General features: G+C 36.4%; 1 protein-coding gene across 4 annotated transcripts in view; it reads left to right on the plus strand.

Moving 5' to 3' along the window:
* The first annotated feature begins 2502 nt into the window (after positions 1-2502).
* The window catches only part of LOC112043697 (nuclear pore complex protein Nup58), a 29110-nt gene continuing 13243 nt past the window's right edge, over positions 2503-18369 (plus strand). For 3 of the 4 annotated variants that reach the window (XR_008252068.1, XR_008252067.1, XM_052888804.1), the window contains exons 1-10: positions 2503-2759; positions 4134-4327; positions 5002-5163; positions 5833-5931; positions 6434-6571; positions 9110-9181; positions 11655-11785; positions 13328-13472; positions 15001-15147; positions 15461-15619. Coding sequence is in view for 2 of the 4 variants with exons in the window: in XM_052888804.1 (XP_052744764.1) it covers positions 2683-2759; positions 4134-4327; positions 5002-5163; positions 5833-5931; positions 6434-6571; positions 9110-9181; positions 11655-11785; positions 13328-13472; positions 15001-15147; positions 15461-15619 (1324 nt within the window). In the remaining 2 variants the exon portion in view is untranslated. The remainder of the gene's footprint in view (positions 2760-4133; positions 4328-5001; positions 5164-5832; positions 5932-6433; positions 6572-9109; positions 9182-11654; positions 11786-13327; positions 13473-15000; positions 15148-15460; positions 15620-18369) is intronic. The other variant, XM_052888805.1, reaches the window with a different exon arrangement.

An 18369-nucleotide genomic window follows, 5' to 3' on the forward strand; every position in this document is an offset into this window, starting at 1 on the left:
GATGTTTGGAAGTCCCTACAAAAGGCCTATGTCCTGCAGTGGACGTCCATCGGCTGATATGATGTTGATGATGATGATGAAGCAACAGTACTTTGGTACCTATATTAAATAAAAATAAAAATAACAAATGTCGTATCTTGGATTATAAAAGGAACTCTCGAATTGTAATATCATTCCAAGCGCCCGTCTTGCGTTCCTTCGGTGTATCTTTTATTAAGTTTCTAATTAAAAATCTTGGAAGTCAATTAAACTTTAGTGGCTCCCTCAGGATTTTGCTATCCGGACCCGAGTAAATAATCTATTAATAGATAATAAATTACACCAGCAATAAATGCTTAGCACTGCTAGTTAAGTTAGTTACTTTATATTTCTGATTGTGTAAGTGCTGTTGACATGTGACATTGTATCAGCTGTTGGTTGTCCTTATTAAATAAATAAATATGACCTGAGTGACGTCACAAGGAGTTTACGGCTAGCACAGCGAAGCATCGCCTGATTGGGCCCGAAGCACGAAGGCAGAAGCACAAGATGTGGGAGGAACTACTCTCTAAGGGCGTCTGCTCCTAAACTCGGACCTCGACTTAGGGCCGTTCTGTAAGGGTGCTTTGTATCAGGCCTGAGTATCAGTCAGTGCCCATTGATCCAGTTAGCCTTGGCGTATCTAGGATTATTTCCTAGGATGGTGATGGCCCCCGACATCGAGTCCATAATTAGTATCATAATAGAATTCCATAACGGTAGCCCAGAATCCTAGGGTGGGCATAGTTCACTGCACTGAAACTGCACCGATTTCTTTGATATTAATAATTTAGTAATGAAAGCAACTTCGTTCCTGACGAATCTTCCGAGTGCTTTTTTTATAGTAATAATAATAATAATAATAATATAAATACATGGACCTCGCTCACGAGATTACTGCCATGTGGAATGTTGAATCAACTATTATTGTTCCGATAGTTGTTTCAGTCAATGGTCATATAGCGAAAAGCTTCGACCAACCATAAGAAGCTTTCACTTAACTGTTGGATCAAGAGTCGGATGCAGAAGGCAGTGATTCTTGAGACGGCGAGTATTGTGAGGAGGTTTATCACTCCCCCCTGACCACCGGTTGCTTGGGCACTCAAATGTCCTTCAGCGGGAGGGTTGATTTTTTTTATAAATTTTTAATAGTGTTTTGTATTTTAGTTTTATATCAACATTGTTAAAAATTAAAAAAAAAGACTAATAAATAAATTGGAGACTATTAGAATAATAATAATAAAATGAAATGTCTTTAAAAAAAACTCACCGATCATCTGTCGGTGAGTTCTTCCCCATAATAATTAAGTTAAGTTATATCTGTTATTTTATTCCTTGTGTGATATTTGACTGTTTACATGTTTTTTAGTTTTTAGTGAATGTTGTGTGCACTAGTCATAGATGTACGTATAAGTCAATGTGAGCTAGTTATATATTGTTTGTGTATGTCTCTATATGTATATTGTAAGTGTACGTAAATAAATAAATAAATAAATAAATAAATAAATAATAATACCCGCGTAGCTACCCGGGAGCTAGGCGGTGCAAAGCCCCGGGGCCCTCAAATACTTACTAGAAAATCGAACTTGTAAAAGATCTCCGGTCGTACTACTTCTTCTACTTTCATAAAAAAGCTCTACTAATGACAAGCGTCCACTGATCCGTATCGTATGGATCGCATCGTACCTACGGATTTTCATGTACCTAACGTAAAATTAAAAATCCATTTGATGCGATGCGTCCGATAGGTACGATGCGGACCTGTGGACATCCGCCTTAGGAATGTAAGGTGTATTGAGTAAAAAAGGGAATGAAATTGCACTGATTATTACGCGGAAGAAGTTTCAGGCGTCACATTTCAATAATTACAGAAATTAATCTAAACAAACAATATATTATTTGAATCAATAATTATTTAATTTGCAATTTGCTTTTTATGCAAATAAAAATTGCGATTGCAAAAAATTTCCTGGGTTGCTGTAACCGCTTGAAATTCGAATATTGCCGGTGACCAGGTTTTTATATTGCTTCGCCATAAATTTACTCTGATAGTCTATGGGCTTAGGAGGCATTGGAGTATACAGTCTCATTTCACTGCAAATATTCATAGCAACGGGAGTGGTTTTAAAAATAGCTTGGCAGGACCACATGAGGTTACCTCCGTTGGCAAGGTAATTCATTTTTCAGTATTATTTTATAAACGATTATTACGAAATAGAAAAATTCAAGTTTAACGTATCAAAATTTTTGACGCCTTTTAAGTTTTATTGTCTATGACCTTCTAAAAATAAGTCTTTGCATCAGATGAATGATAGCGAATAATGTATATAATTTTACCTCAGACGTATTAACTATTTTTTATTTTATGAAATTAAAACAAATTGCTTGTCTGTAGAGTTGCTCAGAGGAATTAAAATTGTTAAGTAATAACTTCAAAAAGCGTTCATTTGACGTTTGTGATGCCTATTGTCTGTGCCCATATACTTATTATACTCTTTGTGTCTGTGGTTTATTCTCCATTCTCTCGGATTTTGAATTTCAAAAGTGCAAATGTAAAATGAAAATATCAAAACTTTTTTCAGCAAAGTACTAATTTGGTTTCATAAAAGTGTATTCTTAATTCCTATTAGAGAATAAGATATTCCAAAAGTTTACAGCTTTAAAATGTCTTTCAATTTTGGAACGCCTTCTAGCGCTCCGGCTACAGCAGGGCTTACTGGTTTTAGTTTTGGCGCTAACAAGTAAGTAAAGTTACAATAATTATTATTGTTTTTTATTACGACAGTGTCTACAATCGTAGAAATCTTCGCTGTAAAATCAGGTTGAAAAAGTTAAAATAGTTGATACGTAACCTCAAAATAACAAAGTTTTTTTGATAACTGTCATTTCTCTCAAATTTCGAATCCCTTTTTCCGAGAAGATTGAACTATTGAACTAAATCGTAATTCTTTAAATCTTACATAATTGTAATTAATTTTACCTTTTACATCATCTTGTACTTAACAGGTTGCATAGCATGAAGCTAACTGGTAAAATTTTCTGTAAAAGTTACTCTATTCCTTCGAATCTAATTATTATAATTGTTTGTAGTATGATTGCATGAAGCATAAAATCTTTGTTTTACGAAATTTTCTATGTATGAATAAACAGTGCCACTTTGAACTATATTCATGTTTTTTAAACATCAATTATTAACTCAAAAAGTTTGGACTACTGATATAAATCTCTATATTCACTTCAGCATACTTCTTGGGCAATCTAAAGTTTATCTAAATCTAAAACTAAGTGACCCAGCAAACATGCCTTATAAATTGTTCTCTCAGGGGCAACACTGGAAATTTATACTAGAGATGGGGCACTAGTGCATCAATAGAGACAGACAAATGTGCATAATTGTCATAATTTTATTTAGTCACTTACTAAATAGAATAATTTACACACAATACCTTATTATTGTCTAGAATATTGAGTTGTGTGATAACATAAATATACAACGTAAGTAAAGACAAAATTGTGCGTTCAGTGGAGTTGCTGAATTTGGATCACTTGCTGTGATTTTGTAGGCATGTAACATATCTATAGTATAAAATAATTGTTCCTTAAGGGTATGAAAATAGATGTTAGGCGTTTCTCAGACCTACCTGAAATCCACACAAAGATTCATAAAAATTGTTCCACCCGTTTGACACAAGTCAACTATATAAGAAATAAGTCTATTTTCCTTCCTGACACTATAACTCCAGAACGCACTAACCAATTTCCACGGTTTTGCATTCGTTGGAAAGGTCTCAGGCTCCGTGAGATTTATAGCAAAGAAATTTCAAGAAAAATTTCAACAGAAAAGCAGGAAAATCTTTTTATACAGTGCCATCTCTGATACATAGCATGTATAAAGTTAGGGTAGGGTATAGTTAGGGTATGTTTAGGGTAGGGGTAGGTTACAGTAGGGTAGGGTTAGGGTATGTTTAGGGTAGGGCTTGGGTAAGGGTAGGGTAGGGTTGGAGTAGGGAAAGGTAGGGAAGAAGCACACATTAGTCAACGCGAAGCTAGACTGGGTCTGCTAGTATTTTATATAAATAATACTTAATATATAAACTTATTGTGTAATTTTCCAGGCCAGCGACAACAGGTTTTGGTTTAACTGCAACATCTCAACCCTCCACCGGCCTCTTTGGTACTCCGGCAACATCAGCTCCTGCTTTTGGGGCCGGGACCTCTACATTTGGCTCCACTCCTGCTTTTGGGGCTACGTCCACTGCACCAGCATTTGGCACCACAACACCGGCTTTTGGGACTACACCAGCTTTTGGTAAGTAATTTTTTTACATTAATGTTTTTTGCAACAACACATTGTACCTAAGGTACAGACTCGCTGATCACTGTTAATCACTCTGCTTACAGATTTGACAAAAAATTATGTTAAAACTTGTCAAGTAGTTGCTCCCTGCTTTAGCCTAGAAATGAAATGTAACTGCAGTCTATACAGTACTACCGGACACCTGTGACCTGGTCCGCTCTTAGACCTCTTTAATCTGGCCCTCTTGCAAAATCCATTCTCGGTGGACGTCTACTAACTCTGAACTACCTGCCTATCAAATTTTGAGTGGTTTTTGAGATCTTGTGATGAAATTGACACACATTTATATGTTGCTGTTTTTTTGTTTATAAGCAAAGAGCCCAAAGAGTAACAGTGCAGTTATTTCACTTCAAATAACCTTAACACTGTCTGCGTTAACACTGAATGTCGAGTCTTAACATATTAAAATAATAAAGTATTCTTTTCTTACATTCAATCACCTACCTTAATAAGTTATACCCAAAGTAGAATGGACAATCAGTGTTAGTAAGGTTATTAAAAAGAAGGTAGTGAAATAATTGCATCGAAATCAGTCCATCAATTTGAGAATGATGTCATAGGCAAACTTATAACACCCCTCTTTTGCATTGGTGGTTAAGGATAAAGTTTAATGTGGCTCCCTACAGGTACAACCGCGGCATTTGGTGCAACCTCGGCAGCACCAGCTTTTGGTGCTAACACCAGTTTTGGTGCAGCAACCAGTGCACCTGCGTTTGGTGGCACCACATCTCTATCTTTTGGTGCTACAACTTCGGCGCCTGCTTTTGGAACTGCTGCACCAGCTTTTGGCAAGTATACTGTTATGTATCTTTATTAAAAACAACCTTCACCCATCTATTTAATGGTTGTTTTCATACTGTGACGATCGCGTAACCGCAAACGCGAATTTCTAAGGAATTGAAACAGTTGTGCAATAGTGCCACTAGATGGCGCTGTTTCAATTACTTGGAAATTCGCGTTTACGTTTACACGATTGTCATAGTAAAAAAACATTGAAAACTCCCCACTGAACACACAGATAAAGTAAGTGAGGGTGATAAAAATGAGTTCTAATTTTACAAGCTACAAAGCTAATAGATGTTTACAGGAACTCAGTGTTTTATATATGATATCCCAGACATATATGTTTATAATTATCTACTGTGATTTTTAGTTGTAATTTTCACAGATGTATTTAGATTTTAGAAATAGGATAAAATTAATATTTAAAGGGGTAACCGTACAGAAAACATGATTCTTTAGCTGCTTTTATTGATGAGCAATTTTATTGAAGTAGCAAGGGAGAAATGATTGTATGGGATGAATTGTAGGAATTGGTTGGAGCATTTATTTGACCCTTATGGGTCAAATAAATGCTCCAACCACTTCCTACAATTCCCACGTGTAATTTCTTCAAAACTACTGGTCTTGTTTGGAAGTGGTATTCCTTAATTAAAGATTTTATTATTGTGCTGTAGGTACAACAGCGCCGGCGTTTGGTGCTGCGAATACATCATTTGGCGCTGGATTGGGAACCGGTGGTCTCAACTTTGGAACTAGTACTGCTGCTTCGACAGGTATTTTGTTTAAAAGAATATCTTTATAAGTTAGCCCTTGACTACCCTGATAGTAAGTTATGATGCAATCTAACATAGAAGGAGGAGGATGAAAATCCACACCTCTTTCGGTGTGTACACAACATACCGGAATGTTATATTGCTTGGCGGTATGTCTTGACAGGTAAGGTGATAACTAGCCACAAGCACTGTTCAAAGACTTTTGTCTTCAGAATTTTGGAATTTCGGATATATTGTCAAGCTTCCTGAATCCTGTTCAGCTGAGTTAGATTAGATTGTATAGTGGTTAGAACCCTATGTTATGGTTCAATAATCATCATCATCATCATCATCATCGTTATCAGCTGTTGGACGTTCACTGCTGGACAAAAGCCTCTTGCATTGGGCCACCAGCATCCAGTGGCTCCCTGCAAACCGCTTGATGTCCTCGGCCCACCTAGTGGGGATCGACCAACACTGCTTTCCAGAGAGATTAAATAATATAATTAAAATTTTGTTTCAGGGTTGTCGTTTGGTACTACCACCACAACCACCAGCGCAGGGCTGGGCGGTTTGGGTGGCTTCGGTTTCGGCACCACCACAACCACCACACAGTCTGGTTTTGGTTTATTTGGTGCCACAAATACTGCTACTACTACTGGTAAGAGTTCATCATGCTCCATCATCATCATCATCATCATTATCAACCCATATTCGGCTCACTGTTGAACTCTCAGAATGAGAGGGGGTAGGCCAATAGTCCACCACGCTCGCCCAATGCGGATTGGCAGACTTCAATGCAGAGAATTAAGAAAATTCTCTGGTATGCAGGTTTCATTCAGGTACAGTAAGGTAGATGACATTTCTCAATATTGATTTGATGTTTATTTTAATAGGTTGACTAGAAAGACCAAAATAGTGAACAGGCCCACTGGCCCTATAGTGTGCCATTAAAATGGGCATATAATAAAATATTAAAAAAAAAAAATGTAGCTTATCCTTTTGAGAGCTGTGATAGCCCAGTGGATATGACCTCTGCCACCGACTCCGGAGGGTGTGGGCTCGAATCCGGTCCGGGGCATGCTCATCCAACTTTTCAGTTGTGTGCATTTTAAGAAATTAAATATCACGTATCTCAAACGGTGATGGAAAACATCGTGAGCAAACCTGCTTATTAGACAATTTTCTTAAATCTCTGCGTGTGTGAAGTCTGCCAATCCGCATTTGGCCAGCTTGGTGGACTATTGGCCTTCAGCATTGATTTGAATATGGGTTGATAATGTTGAATCCTTTTAAAGAATAATTATCCTTTTCCAGTGTAATGCATCCATACCAAATCTCCTCTCACCCCCCCTTCGTCCCACTGACACAAACCTTCCAAATGATGCCTTTAAGTGAAAGCGTGGACAATAGGTGTTATTCACTAAAGTCTGCCAGACGAGATGGCTATCACACTATAACACCTTCATGTAAGTTAATAACCGTTTTTTAACTGACTTCAAAAAGGGTGCTTGTAAAAAATAGTTTTTTTCTAAATTTCCTTTTTGATCGAATTTTTCTCTATAAATCAAGTGTCTGCAAACTCTTTTTATTTGATATCCTATAAAGGATTAGAATATAAAGTTTTTTTAACAAAACATTTGAATGGTGGCAAACAAAAAAAATACTTTTGAGTTTGTTGTGGGCTCTTCTCAGACCAAGACGCGTTTGAACCCTCGTTACTGTGATTTTAAGTTTTCGACTTTAATTGCCACCATTAAATTGTGACATAAGTTGGTTTAACTAAGCCTAATTGAGATATATGAATGAATTAAATTTGAATTTTTTGAAAATTTTGATGATTAAAACATCAAAATTTGAAAAAAAATTATATAGTGACTTCAAAGAGATGTATTACACTAGCAAAAAATAAGTGTGCCTATTTACTATCTACTGATTGATTTAATGGTGGTTTCAAAAAAACAAAAAAAGTTAAATTTTATAGACGGTGGTTTCAAAAAACAAGAAAAAGTTCAATTTTATAGAACCTATTTGGTTTGGCACCACCTGAACAAGTTTGTTGAATATTATTTTTAAAAGGATTTCACTTTTCAGTTTTTAGTTTGCTCCATGATAACTTTACTGCCTTAATAACTTTATTTTTAAAACCTAATTAACCTACTTAACCTAATTAAAAAACAATTACAAAATCTACTGTCATACCTTTCCACTGTCTTCCTTATCGCGTAACCGTAAACGCTTATTTCTAAGGAATTGAACCAGCGATCTAGTGGCATTACTACGCAACTGTTTCAATTCTATAGAAGTAGGCTAGTTGACACTTTTTTAAAATTGTCTTAAATATGTAGTTCATTTTATCAATTGTTTAAAAAAATAATGAAGATATGATGGCAACACTTTGAAAGACTTCTGATTGCTATATCAATACTACTCTACTGATTGCTGATTGATATCAATGCTTTGAATTGAGAAACTTTTTTGAGTCAGTTAAGAAACATGCAATACTTCAGTACTTGAATATTTGTAATGCGTATTCAAAAAAGCCCAATGCACTTTTGCAGGTAATAAAGAGAAATGTAATTTCACTGATGTAGCACCAGTTTCAGGTATTAAAAACGCAACGATTTAATATTTTATGTAACATTTGTTGAATTATCAATTAACTAATTATATATTATTATTAATATAGGATAAAGTGTAATATAATTTTCCCCATTAATAGTTATTCCTATTACTTATTAGTAATGAAAATCATTCATTAAATAAAAAATCATTCAGAATAAAGTAATTTGTAACATGGTATTTAGTTTGTAAAATGATTAAAAATCACGTCATTTATGTAAGCGTTAAAAAAGAAATCATGTTTTCAAATGCAAAATTAAAAAAGTTAGTATTAGAAGTAGGTAAAGTTTGAGGTTTTCATTTAACAATGATTTGTTGTATATTGCATACTACTAAAGTACAATAAATTTTGCTACACTGTGAAGTTTATCTGTGTGGCTAGTGGCAGTTTGATACTGTGACGATCGCGTCAACGTAAACGCGAATTTCTAAGGAATTGAAACAGTGCCATCTAGTGGCATTACTGCAAAACTGTTTAAATTCCATATAAATTCGCGTTTACGTATACGCGATTGTCACAGTCTGAAAACATTGAAAACTACCACTAGGCACTCTGAAATATTATTTCTATTTTCAGCTGCGCCAAGTTTGGGTCTGGGTGGAGTTGCCCAGCCTGGGATAACAAATACAACTTCTGCTGATGGGAAAAGTAAGTTTTTATCATAGTTACAACCTAACCTAAAGCCAAACTTCATTTTTAATTATCTCAAACGTGCTTTTGAAAAAATGTAAACTCCAACTAGCTAGTCCCATCGCCTTCTTATGTAATCTCAGCTTATCTAGTGGGATTGTTCCAAAAAAGTTTAAGATAGCTAACGTATGTCCCATATTAAAAAACGGTGACCCTGGTGATTTATCTAATTATAGACCCATCTCTCTTCTCTCAAGCGTATCCAAAATTGTTGAAAAAATCGTTAATAAAAGACTTTTAAGCTATTTAGAACTGAATGGTCTTCTTTCAACCAATCAATATGGATTTAGGGCTAATAGATCGACAGAGGATGCCGTCACAGAACTTACAGACTACGTAACTAAGAAACTGGATGGCGGAAACAAATGTATAGGCTTATTTCTCGATCTAGCTAAAGCGTTTGATACCATATCTCGGAAAATACTGATTGCTAAATTAGAGGCCCTCTGAATACGCGGTGTAACGCTACAATGGTTTCAATCTTATTTAACTGACCGCAAACAAAAAGTTACTATTGATGAGTTATCTAGTGATCAAACAGAAATTCACTTCGGAGTTCCTCAAGGTAGTGTGCTTGGCCCTACCTTATTTTTGACCTACATAAACGACCTCTGTGCACTTAGCCTTAATCAAGCACGATTGTTCAGCTTTGCGGACGACACTGCAATAATATTCCACGGTGATAGTTGGGATTCAGTAAGACATCTATGTCAACAAGGCTTACAGGATGTTTCTTCATGGCTTGGAGACCATCTTCTTACGCTTAATGGTAACAAAACCAAATTCATTGCTTTCAGAATGTCAACTCGAACGGATTCAAAAGAACAACTACATATTAAACTACACTCATGCAAATATAATCCTGATAAAACCTGTCAATGTCCTACACTGGAACATGTCAGAGAGTATATCTAGGAGTTATACTAGATGAAGGGTTGAGATGGGATAAACATATATACGCATTAAGTGGTAGATTAAGAAAGCTCATATTCATATTTAAAAAACTTCGTAATGTGGCCAACGAAGAGGTTATTGGGCTTTTGTATGAGTCATTTTGCCAGTCTATTTTAAGCTATTGCCTGCCCGCCTGGGGGGGAGCCTGCAAAAGCTACTTCATGAAATTAGAGCGAGCCCAGCGAGCAGTTTTGAAAGCTGCCTACAAGAAGCCATTCCGATATCCAACTGATACTCTGTACCGCGAACTTGGTTATCTGCGTGTTAGACAACTTTACATCAAAAGTGTCGTTTTGAGGTTTCACAAAACGGCAGCTTTGACAGTAAACAAGCGCTTTCGTCTTCAAAGGTGGATATGTCCTGTGTTACGCACCCAGTTTGCACGTAAATCTTTCGCCTTCTCCGGACCATTCATATACACTAAAGTCAACAGAGCACTTAAAATCACACACGTGTCGAGGTATAAATGCAAACAACTCTTAAATAAATGGTTTGAGGAAATTAATTATGAAGAAACCGAAAAATTGCTGAAATTAAATTAAACTATGTGATTAACGCATGGATTAATTTATTGACATACATACACTCACACATTCCCCCACACACACCACAAACACACAACACACACATACACACCCAACACCACACACGCATATTCACATATTATGTATTGTAATTATTTTGAATTATATAAACTTAGCATTAAGAACTTACCACCTAACTTAACTTTACTACCTAACTTAACTTGTTTGTCACACACTTCATAAACTGTTATATTCTTGTTTCACTACTGTGGAAGAAAGTGATTACCACAATACAGGGAATCCTAGTGTGGAGATCACAGACTTATGTAAATTATTTTTATGTGTACTAGTGAATCAATAAATATTATTATTATTATTATTATTTGTTTCTCTCTCTTCTCTATAATCTCAATGTCAGACCAAGCAGGTGGTTCGACAACACTTTAGCGGGCATGACCTTGGATTACCAGTTTGCCAGGCATGCAAGGCTCTACAACACTTTGCCTGGCATACAAGGTACAACGCCACTTTGCCAGGCATGCAAGGTCCTACAACACTTTACCAGACATGCAAGGTCTGACAACACTTCACAGACATGCAAGGTCTGACAACACTTCACAGGCATGCAACGGCCGACAACACTTTGCCGGCATACAAGGTCCGACAACACTTTGCTAGGCATGCAAGGATTGACAACACTTCACAGGCATGCAAGGACCGACAACACATCACAGGCATGCAAAGTCTGACAACACTTCACTGTCCAATTCATTGGATTTGTTAAGGGAAAAGTTAAAATTGTGTTGTTATTTATTTTAACATCCACCATGATTTGACCAAATCCCTGCAACATATTTATTGAATATATTCGTACATATTTTGGTATCAGAAATTCTTTACAGAGTATAATCACACGAGACAGACACACATTTTGATAAAACTTATGTTTTCAGGTGAACCACCAAAGCAAACCAAACTACCTAATGAAATATCGACAACTGTTGAATCCTTTAAGGAGTTTGTTAAAAAGCAAAAGTCACTCAGTTCTGACGTAATGCGAGTTAATACCAAGCCATTGCATAAGGTGAGAATTATATTTATACTTATAATATAAATGTAACACTTCAAATTCTGTACATTGAAGATATTTTGAAAATTTTAGTTGAGGGTACTCGGGTATACAGGGTGCTCGGGAGTATTACCCCTAACTTCATGCTGTTGACGAGACCACTTAGAGGAACCAAACTGCATAATTAACTACAAAAAAAAAACATGTTTTTATACAAAGTAATTCAAATAATACCGACTTCCCATGCCTTTGGTAATAAAGCGACAGTGTTGCATTTTAAAATATAAATACGTCATTATAGGGATGCAATATAAGGGACACAATTTAAGATCTATTTACCCCGGAAATATTAATTTTAGAACACATATTTCTTAGACATTTTTAATTAATTTTCCATAAAGAATATAACCCTAGAGCAGTGATTCCCAAAGTGGTCTATATCAACCCCTAGGGGTCTATGACAAACTGCAAATGGTCCATGTCAGTGACATTTGGGGGTCCATTAAATGAAAATGGTTTCCACGATAGTGGATCATAAAACATAGACCTATTTTTTACATCATATCTTTACTTAATATTATAAAGAAGTAAAGTTTGTAAGTTTGTAACATTCTTTAAATGGGGTAATCTTTGGAACTACTGATCCGATTTCAATTCTTTCACCAGTAGAATGCTACGTTATCGAGGATTGCTATAGGCATATATTATATATAGGTATCAACCAATTTATTCAAATTTTATTAATGAAGATAATACTTAAATAGGCTATACTTATTATGAAAATAAAATATAAGGAAATATCAATACAACTACAACTACAAAATTAAAATAAATTAAAATTAAAACTAATACCTAAAAATATTTATCAAAATTTGCCGCCCTTGGTAGGGTGCCCATCACGCAGGCAGCATTCCCGCGTTGAATTGTGATAGGTATAGGTATCGTATATATTAGCAGAGTTATCATAGTTTTTGTCATACAGGTCGGACCGAAATTCATCATAAACAGATTCGCATGCGCTGACTTATCCATTGTGTAAAATTAAAATCAATGTATGGAGGATTTGTGTACCTTTAAAAGTTCTACAAAAAAGTCCGCGACACCGTATATCTATCTTTTATATTTTAGCAGATATAGCACCTTTAGTGTTTTAAAAAATATTAATTTTATATACTTAGGTTTACGTCATTATTTATACTACTTAACTTCAATCCTTATCAAAATAAATTATTTAATAATCACAAGGATGTTATGGAGATAAGATTTGCCCTTTACAGTATGTTAATTAGTTAAATAGTTTCGGAGATAATACAAAATTTTTAAAAGACGCAGAAATTCCGCTATATGACGCCCCGCACTTTCAATTACGTAGTTCCCGTTCCCGTGTGAATATGGGATCAAACATAGCCTATGACACTCGATATCAAATAAGTAGGGGTCTACCCAACACGGAAAAACATGGCAAGCGGTCTACTACACAAAAAAGTTGGGGAAACTCTGCCCTAGAGTTATGGCAAATACTTCCGAGCCACCTGTATATATAGATTTATATTGCAGGTGGCCCGAGAGGCGGAGAGCATGCTGCGCGCCATACTAGCGCTGCGCGGCGAGTGCGGCCGCTCCCGGGCGCAGTCCTTCCGCCTGCGCGCCGCCGCCGCCAACGCGCTAGCCGCGGCCGAAACCGCCGTGCGAGACGCGCCAGGTATACTGTATAATAATAATAATATTAGCCTTTATTCAGACAACTTAGTACATATTTTATATAGTTTCTAAATCTAAGGTGACACCAGCAACTTTGTCTGTTTGCCCAACTTTGGCAATGACCTCCATTAGGTCTTCTTCTTTCCATTTAGGTCGGTTCAACGCCTTCCTTGTCCACGCCTCCCATCTTCGGAACTGTCTGCCTCGATTCCTTTTGCTGTTTCTTGGGTACCAATATATAATATTTTTATTCCATTTTTCAGTACCTCTTATTATGTGGCCTGTCCATTTCCATTTAAGTTTCCTTATCCTTGTTGTGACCAGGTATACTGCAACACGGTCCTAATGTTATATGCTTCTTCTATTCTCTTTGTTTTTCTTCTAATCAAATCAAAAATCATTTATTTCAAGTAGGCTCAGTTTACAAGCACTTTTGACACGTCAGTTGACTATTTGTAAAGATTCTACCACCGGTTCGGAAGGCAGGTTCTGCTGAGAAGACACCGGCAAGAAACTCATCAGTTGCTATTTTGAAAAAGTCATACAGTATTATAATTTACAATTGATAACAATTACTGTTACATTTCTTATAGTTTTACTTCCTGTGTTCTAATTATGCAATAACTTATTAGCGAGATCCATGAGTATCTGTGTATCAAAACAGTGAAAGAGGAAGTCCAACAGTGTAGCAGGACTTGTAAACGACGATTGGAACACCATCCCAATCCACTGGCAGCTCAGCTCACTATACAAGACTATCTCAAACGTCTGAAAAGAAAAAGGATCTCGGAGCTGGATGTGTAATACTCCAGTCTTAACAACAATATGTCTCTGTATAACTATCTAGAGGGGGATACTCATGTCATACCAACATCAAATTTAAAACTCATCTGCTCACAGTCTTTCTGATTGCACGATATCGCTGCTGAGCTTGAGTCTCCTCTCAGAATGAGAGGGGTTAGGCCAGTAGTCCACCACGCTAACCCAATGCGGATTGGCAGGCTTCACACACGCAGAGAATTATGAAAATTCTCTGGTGTGCAGGTTTCCTCACGATGTTTATCTTCACCGTTTGAGACACGTGATATTTAATTTCTTAAAATGCACACAACTGAAAAGTTGGAGGTGCATCAAAACAGTGAAAGAGGAAGTCCAACAGTGTAGCAGGACTTGTAAACGGCGATTGGAACACCATCCCAATCCACTGGCAGCTTAGCTCACTATACAAGACTATCTCAAACGTCTGAAAAGAAAAATAATCTGGACAGACAGACAGGACAGGATTCAAATCCACACCCTACGTAATCAGAAGCAGAGGTCGGACTCACTGGGCTATCACAGCTCTGCTTTGCAGCTCTGCTAATGGTAATACTACTAGCGAATATACCCTTTTTTATGTTTAGCTACTAAATTGCTCACTACTCAACTAAAATATTAAAGTAGTATGAACTGGTTTTAACACAAAAGCTCACAAAACTTTACCTCTTTATAATACTAGTAACTAATGAAATACCTTGTGCCACATACAGCAGGCGCGGACCCCGAGGGCGTGTCTCCGCCGCTGTACATCAAGGAGCTGATCGCGGAGCTGGAGCAGCAGCTCATCACCTTCCGCAGCCAGATGGACGCGGCGGACAAGCAGATGCAGGCCTCGCCCAAGCTGCTCAGCGAACAAGGTCAGTGGCATGCTGATCGTCTTCATCATCGTCATAACTCGTACACAAAATTTGGGCGTACAAAAAAGTACGAAACTTTAATTTTAAGTTTTCGACTAAGTAATTGTTATCACCATTATCTATTAACATTATTACCTGACGTAATTGAAGTTAATGACTGATTTTGATATATTTTTTACAATCTAATAGACAGATAATGAACAATTTAAAACCCTTTAAAAATACACGTCAACTAGCCAGTTAAATAATGATGTAGCCAATGACATTGTAAAGACTCTCATTATTACCCCGTTTGGTCATTTTGTTAAAACAGAGCTGACGTTGGGCATCCGGCGCATGCACGAGTCGCTGGTGGCGCTGGCGGCGCGGCTGCAGGCGGTGCACACGCAGGTGGAGGCGCAGAAGGAGCAGTACCTCAACCTGCGGAAGTACATCCTCAAGGACCCCAGCAACGTGTTCGACACGCCCTCCAGTGAGTACTACATGCAGCATATTGCATGATTATTCATTCCAGTCAGTAAAATGACAACTGCAACTGTCACTGAAATGTCATTTTACTGTCTGGAATTAATAATCGTACATGCGATTAATCTTACATAAGATTATTAGATAGATAGATAGATAGATATATTCTTTATTGTACATAAAAAATATATATAAAACAATATTCATCATGTAACAAAATAAGTAGGTATAAATATGCACAAGGCGGTCTTGTCGCTAATAGCGATCTCCTCCAGACAACCCGCAATGTAAGAATCAAGTAATAGAAAACGGATAGTGCTATAATAAATAGACTACATAAACTCTTAATTAATTCAAGTAAGTAAAATGACATTTCAGTGTCGGTTGCACTTGTCATTTTACTGGCTGGAATTGATAATCGTAGATAGTACTACTGCCTATTGTAATATATCTTCGCGGTTTTACCCGCGTAGTTCGTGTTTCCGTGAAAATATAGGGATAAAATATTGCCTATGACACTCATAACTAACGTGGCTTTCGAGTGGTAAAAGAATTTGGAAAATCGGTTCAGAGTTTACTTCTTAAAATACCACAAACTTCGCCTCTTTATAATATTAATATAGAAACACATGCATATGCAAGGGTGATATGCACGCACATATATGCTGAAACACTCGAGCTCGGAACTCGCACACGCACTAATACGTACGCCTAGACGAACGCGCACGCACTATTGCAAATGATCCTAAAGTGTATTGAGTGATTTTGAGTAAACCACGCCTAACTTATTTTATATCATTTTTTTTTTATATTTTTTAACTAGCTTGTAAGCTTTAATTTGATTTAGCTTTGAATATGGGTTTATGTTGCCTGTTTTCGTGACGGCACTTGGAACGGAGTCCTAGCTGAAAATCAATGCTGTATGATCTTTGCATACGGGATACATATAGCAATATGCTGAGCTGGGACCTTTTTCTAGGTTATTCCACATATCGCGAGGTATTATTCTTAAATAATCGTGATGTGTGGCATAATGTAATAGAGATATTTTCTTTATTTCTTTCCTAACTAAAGTATGACATGACTTGACTTAGAACCGACTGCCGACTGTATAATGGTCGATGGACCATATTTGACCTTTTTTCATCCTAATATGGCAAAATATTTGATAAAAAAAAATATTACTTGAGTACTAGCTAGTGCTAAGACTGCGATACCATAATGATAAAAACAGACAACTGCAACTGTCACTGAAATGTCATTTTACTGTCTGGAATTAATAATCGTACATGCGATTAATCTTACATAAGATTATTATATAGATATATTCTTTATTGCACATAAAAAATATATAAAACAATATTCATCATGTAACAAAATAGGTAGGTAGAAATATGCACAAGGCGGTCTTATCGCTAATAGCGATCTCCTCCAGACAACCCGCAATGTAAAAATCAAGTAATAGAAAACGGATAGTGCTATAATAAATAATAAATAAACTACATAAACTCTTAATTAATTCCAGTAAGTAAAATGACATTTCAGTGTCAGTTGCACTTGTCATTTTACTGGCTGGAATTAATAATCGTAGATCCTCGCGGTTTTACCCGCGTAGTTCCTGTTTCCGTGAAAATATAGGGATAAAATCTTGCCTATAACACTCACAACTAACTTGGCTTTCTAGTGTTAAAATAATTTGGAAAATAGGTTCAGAGATTACCCCTTAAAATACCACAAACTTCGTCTCTTTATAATATTAATATAGATACACATGCATATGGAAGGGTGATATGCACGCACATATGACGGCCGCGTGGCGCAGTGGGTAGTGACCCTGCTTTCTGCATCCACGGCCGTGGGTTCGATTCCCACAACTGGAAAATATTTGTGTGATGAGCATGGGTGATTTCCAGTGCCTGTGTGTATTTATACATTATATGTATAAGTATTTATATGTAGTATATAATTGTATATTAATATTATAATATCAACTATCTTAGCACTCATAACACAAGCTACTCTGTATGCTTACTTTGGGGCTAGATAGTGATGTGTATTGTTTAAGTATATTTATTTATTTATTTATTATATTATTATTATTATATATGCTGAAACACTCGAGCTCGGAACTCGCACACGCACTAATACGTACGCCTAGACGAACGCGCACGCACTATTGCAAATGATCCTAAAGTGTATTGAGTGATTTTGAGAAAACCACGCCTAACTTATTTTAGATCATTTTTTTTTTCTTTTATATTTTTTAACTAGCTTGTAAGCTTTAATTTGATTTAGCTTTGAATATGGGTTTATGTTGTCTGTTTTCCTGACGGCACTTGGAACGGGGTCCTAGCTGAAAATCAGTTCTGTATGATCTTTACATATACGGTATACATATAGCAATATGCTGAGCTGGGACCTTTTTCTAGGTTATTCCACATATCGCGAGATAATTGTAATGTGTGGCATAATGTAATAAAGATATTTTCTTTCTTTCTCTCCTAACTAAAGTATGACATGACTTGACTTAGAACCAACTGATGGACAATAATGGTTGATGATTATATTTGACCTTCTTTCATCCTAATATGGCAAAAAAATATTACTTGAGTACTGGCTAGTGCAAAAACTGCGATACCATAATGGTAAAAAACAGCTATTAACTGAATTAAGTTTCAGTTTGTCAAACTAAAGTGTTTTTCAGATGGCATGTTTACGGTGACAGTTACCTTATGACGTTCATAATACGTTCTGTTA

Source organism: Bicyclus anynana, chromosome 23 (genome assembly GCF_947172395.1).
Source record: "Bicyclus anynana chromosome 23, ilBicAnyn1.1, whole genome shotgun sequence".
Classification (NCBI taxonomy): Eukaryota; Metazoa; Arthropoda; class Insecta; order Lepidoptera; family Nymphalidae; genus Bicyclus; species Bicyclus anynana.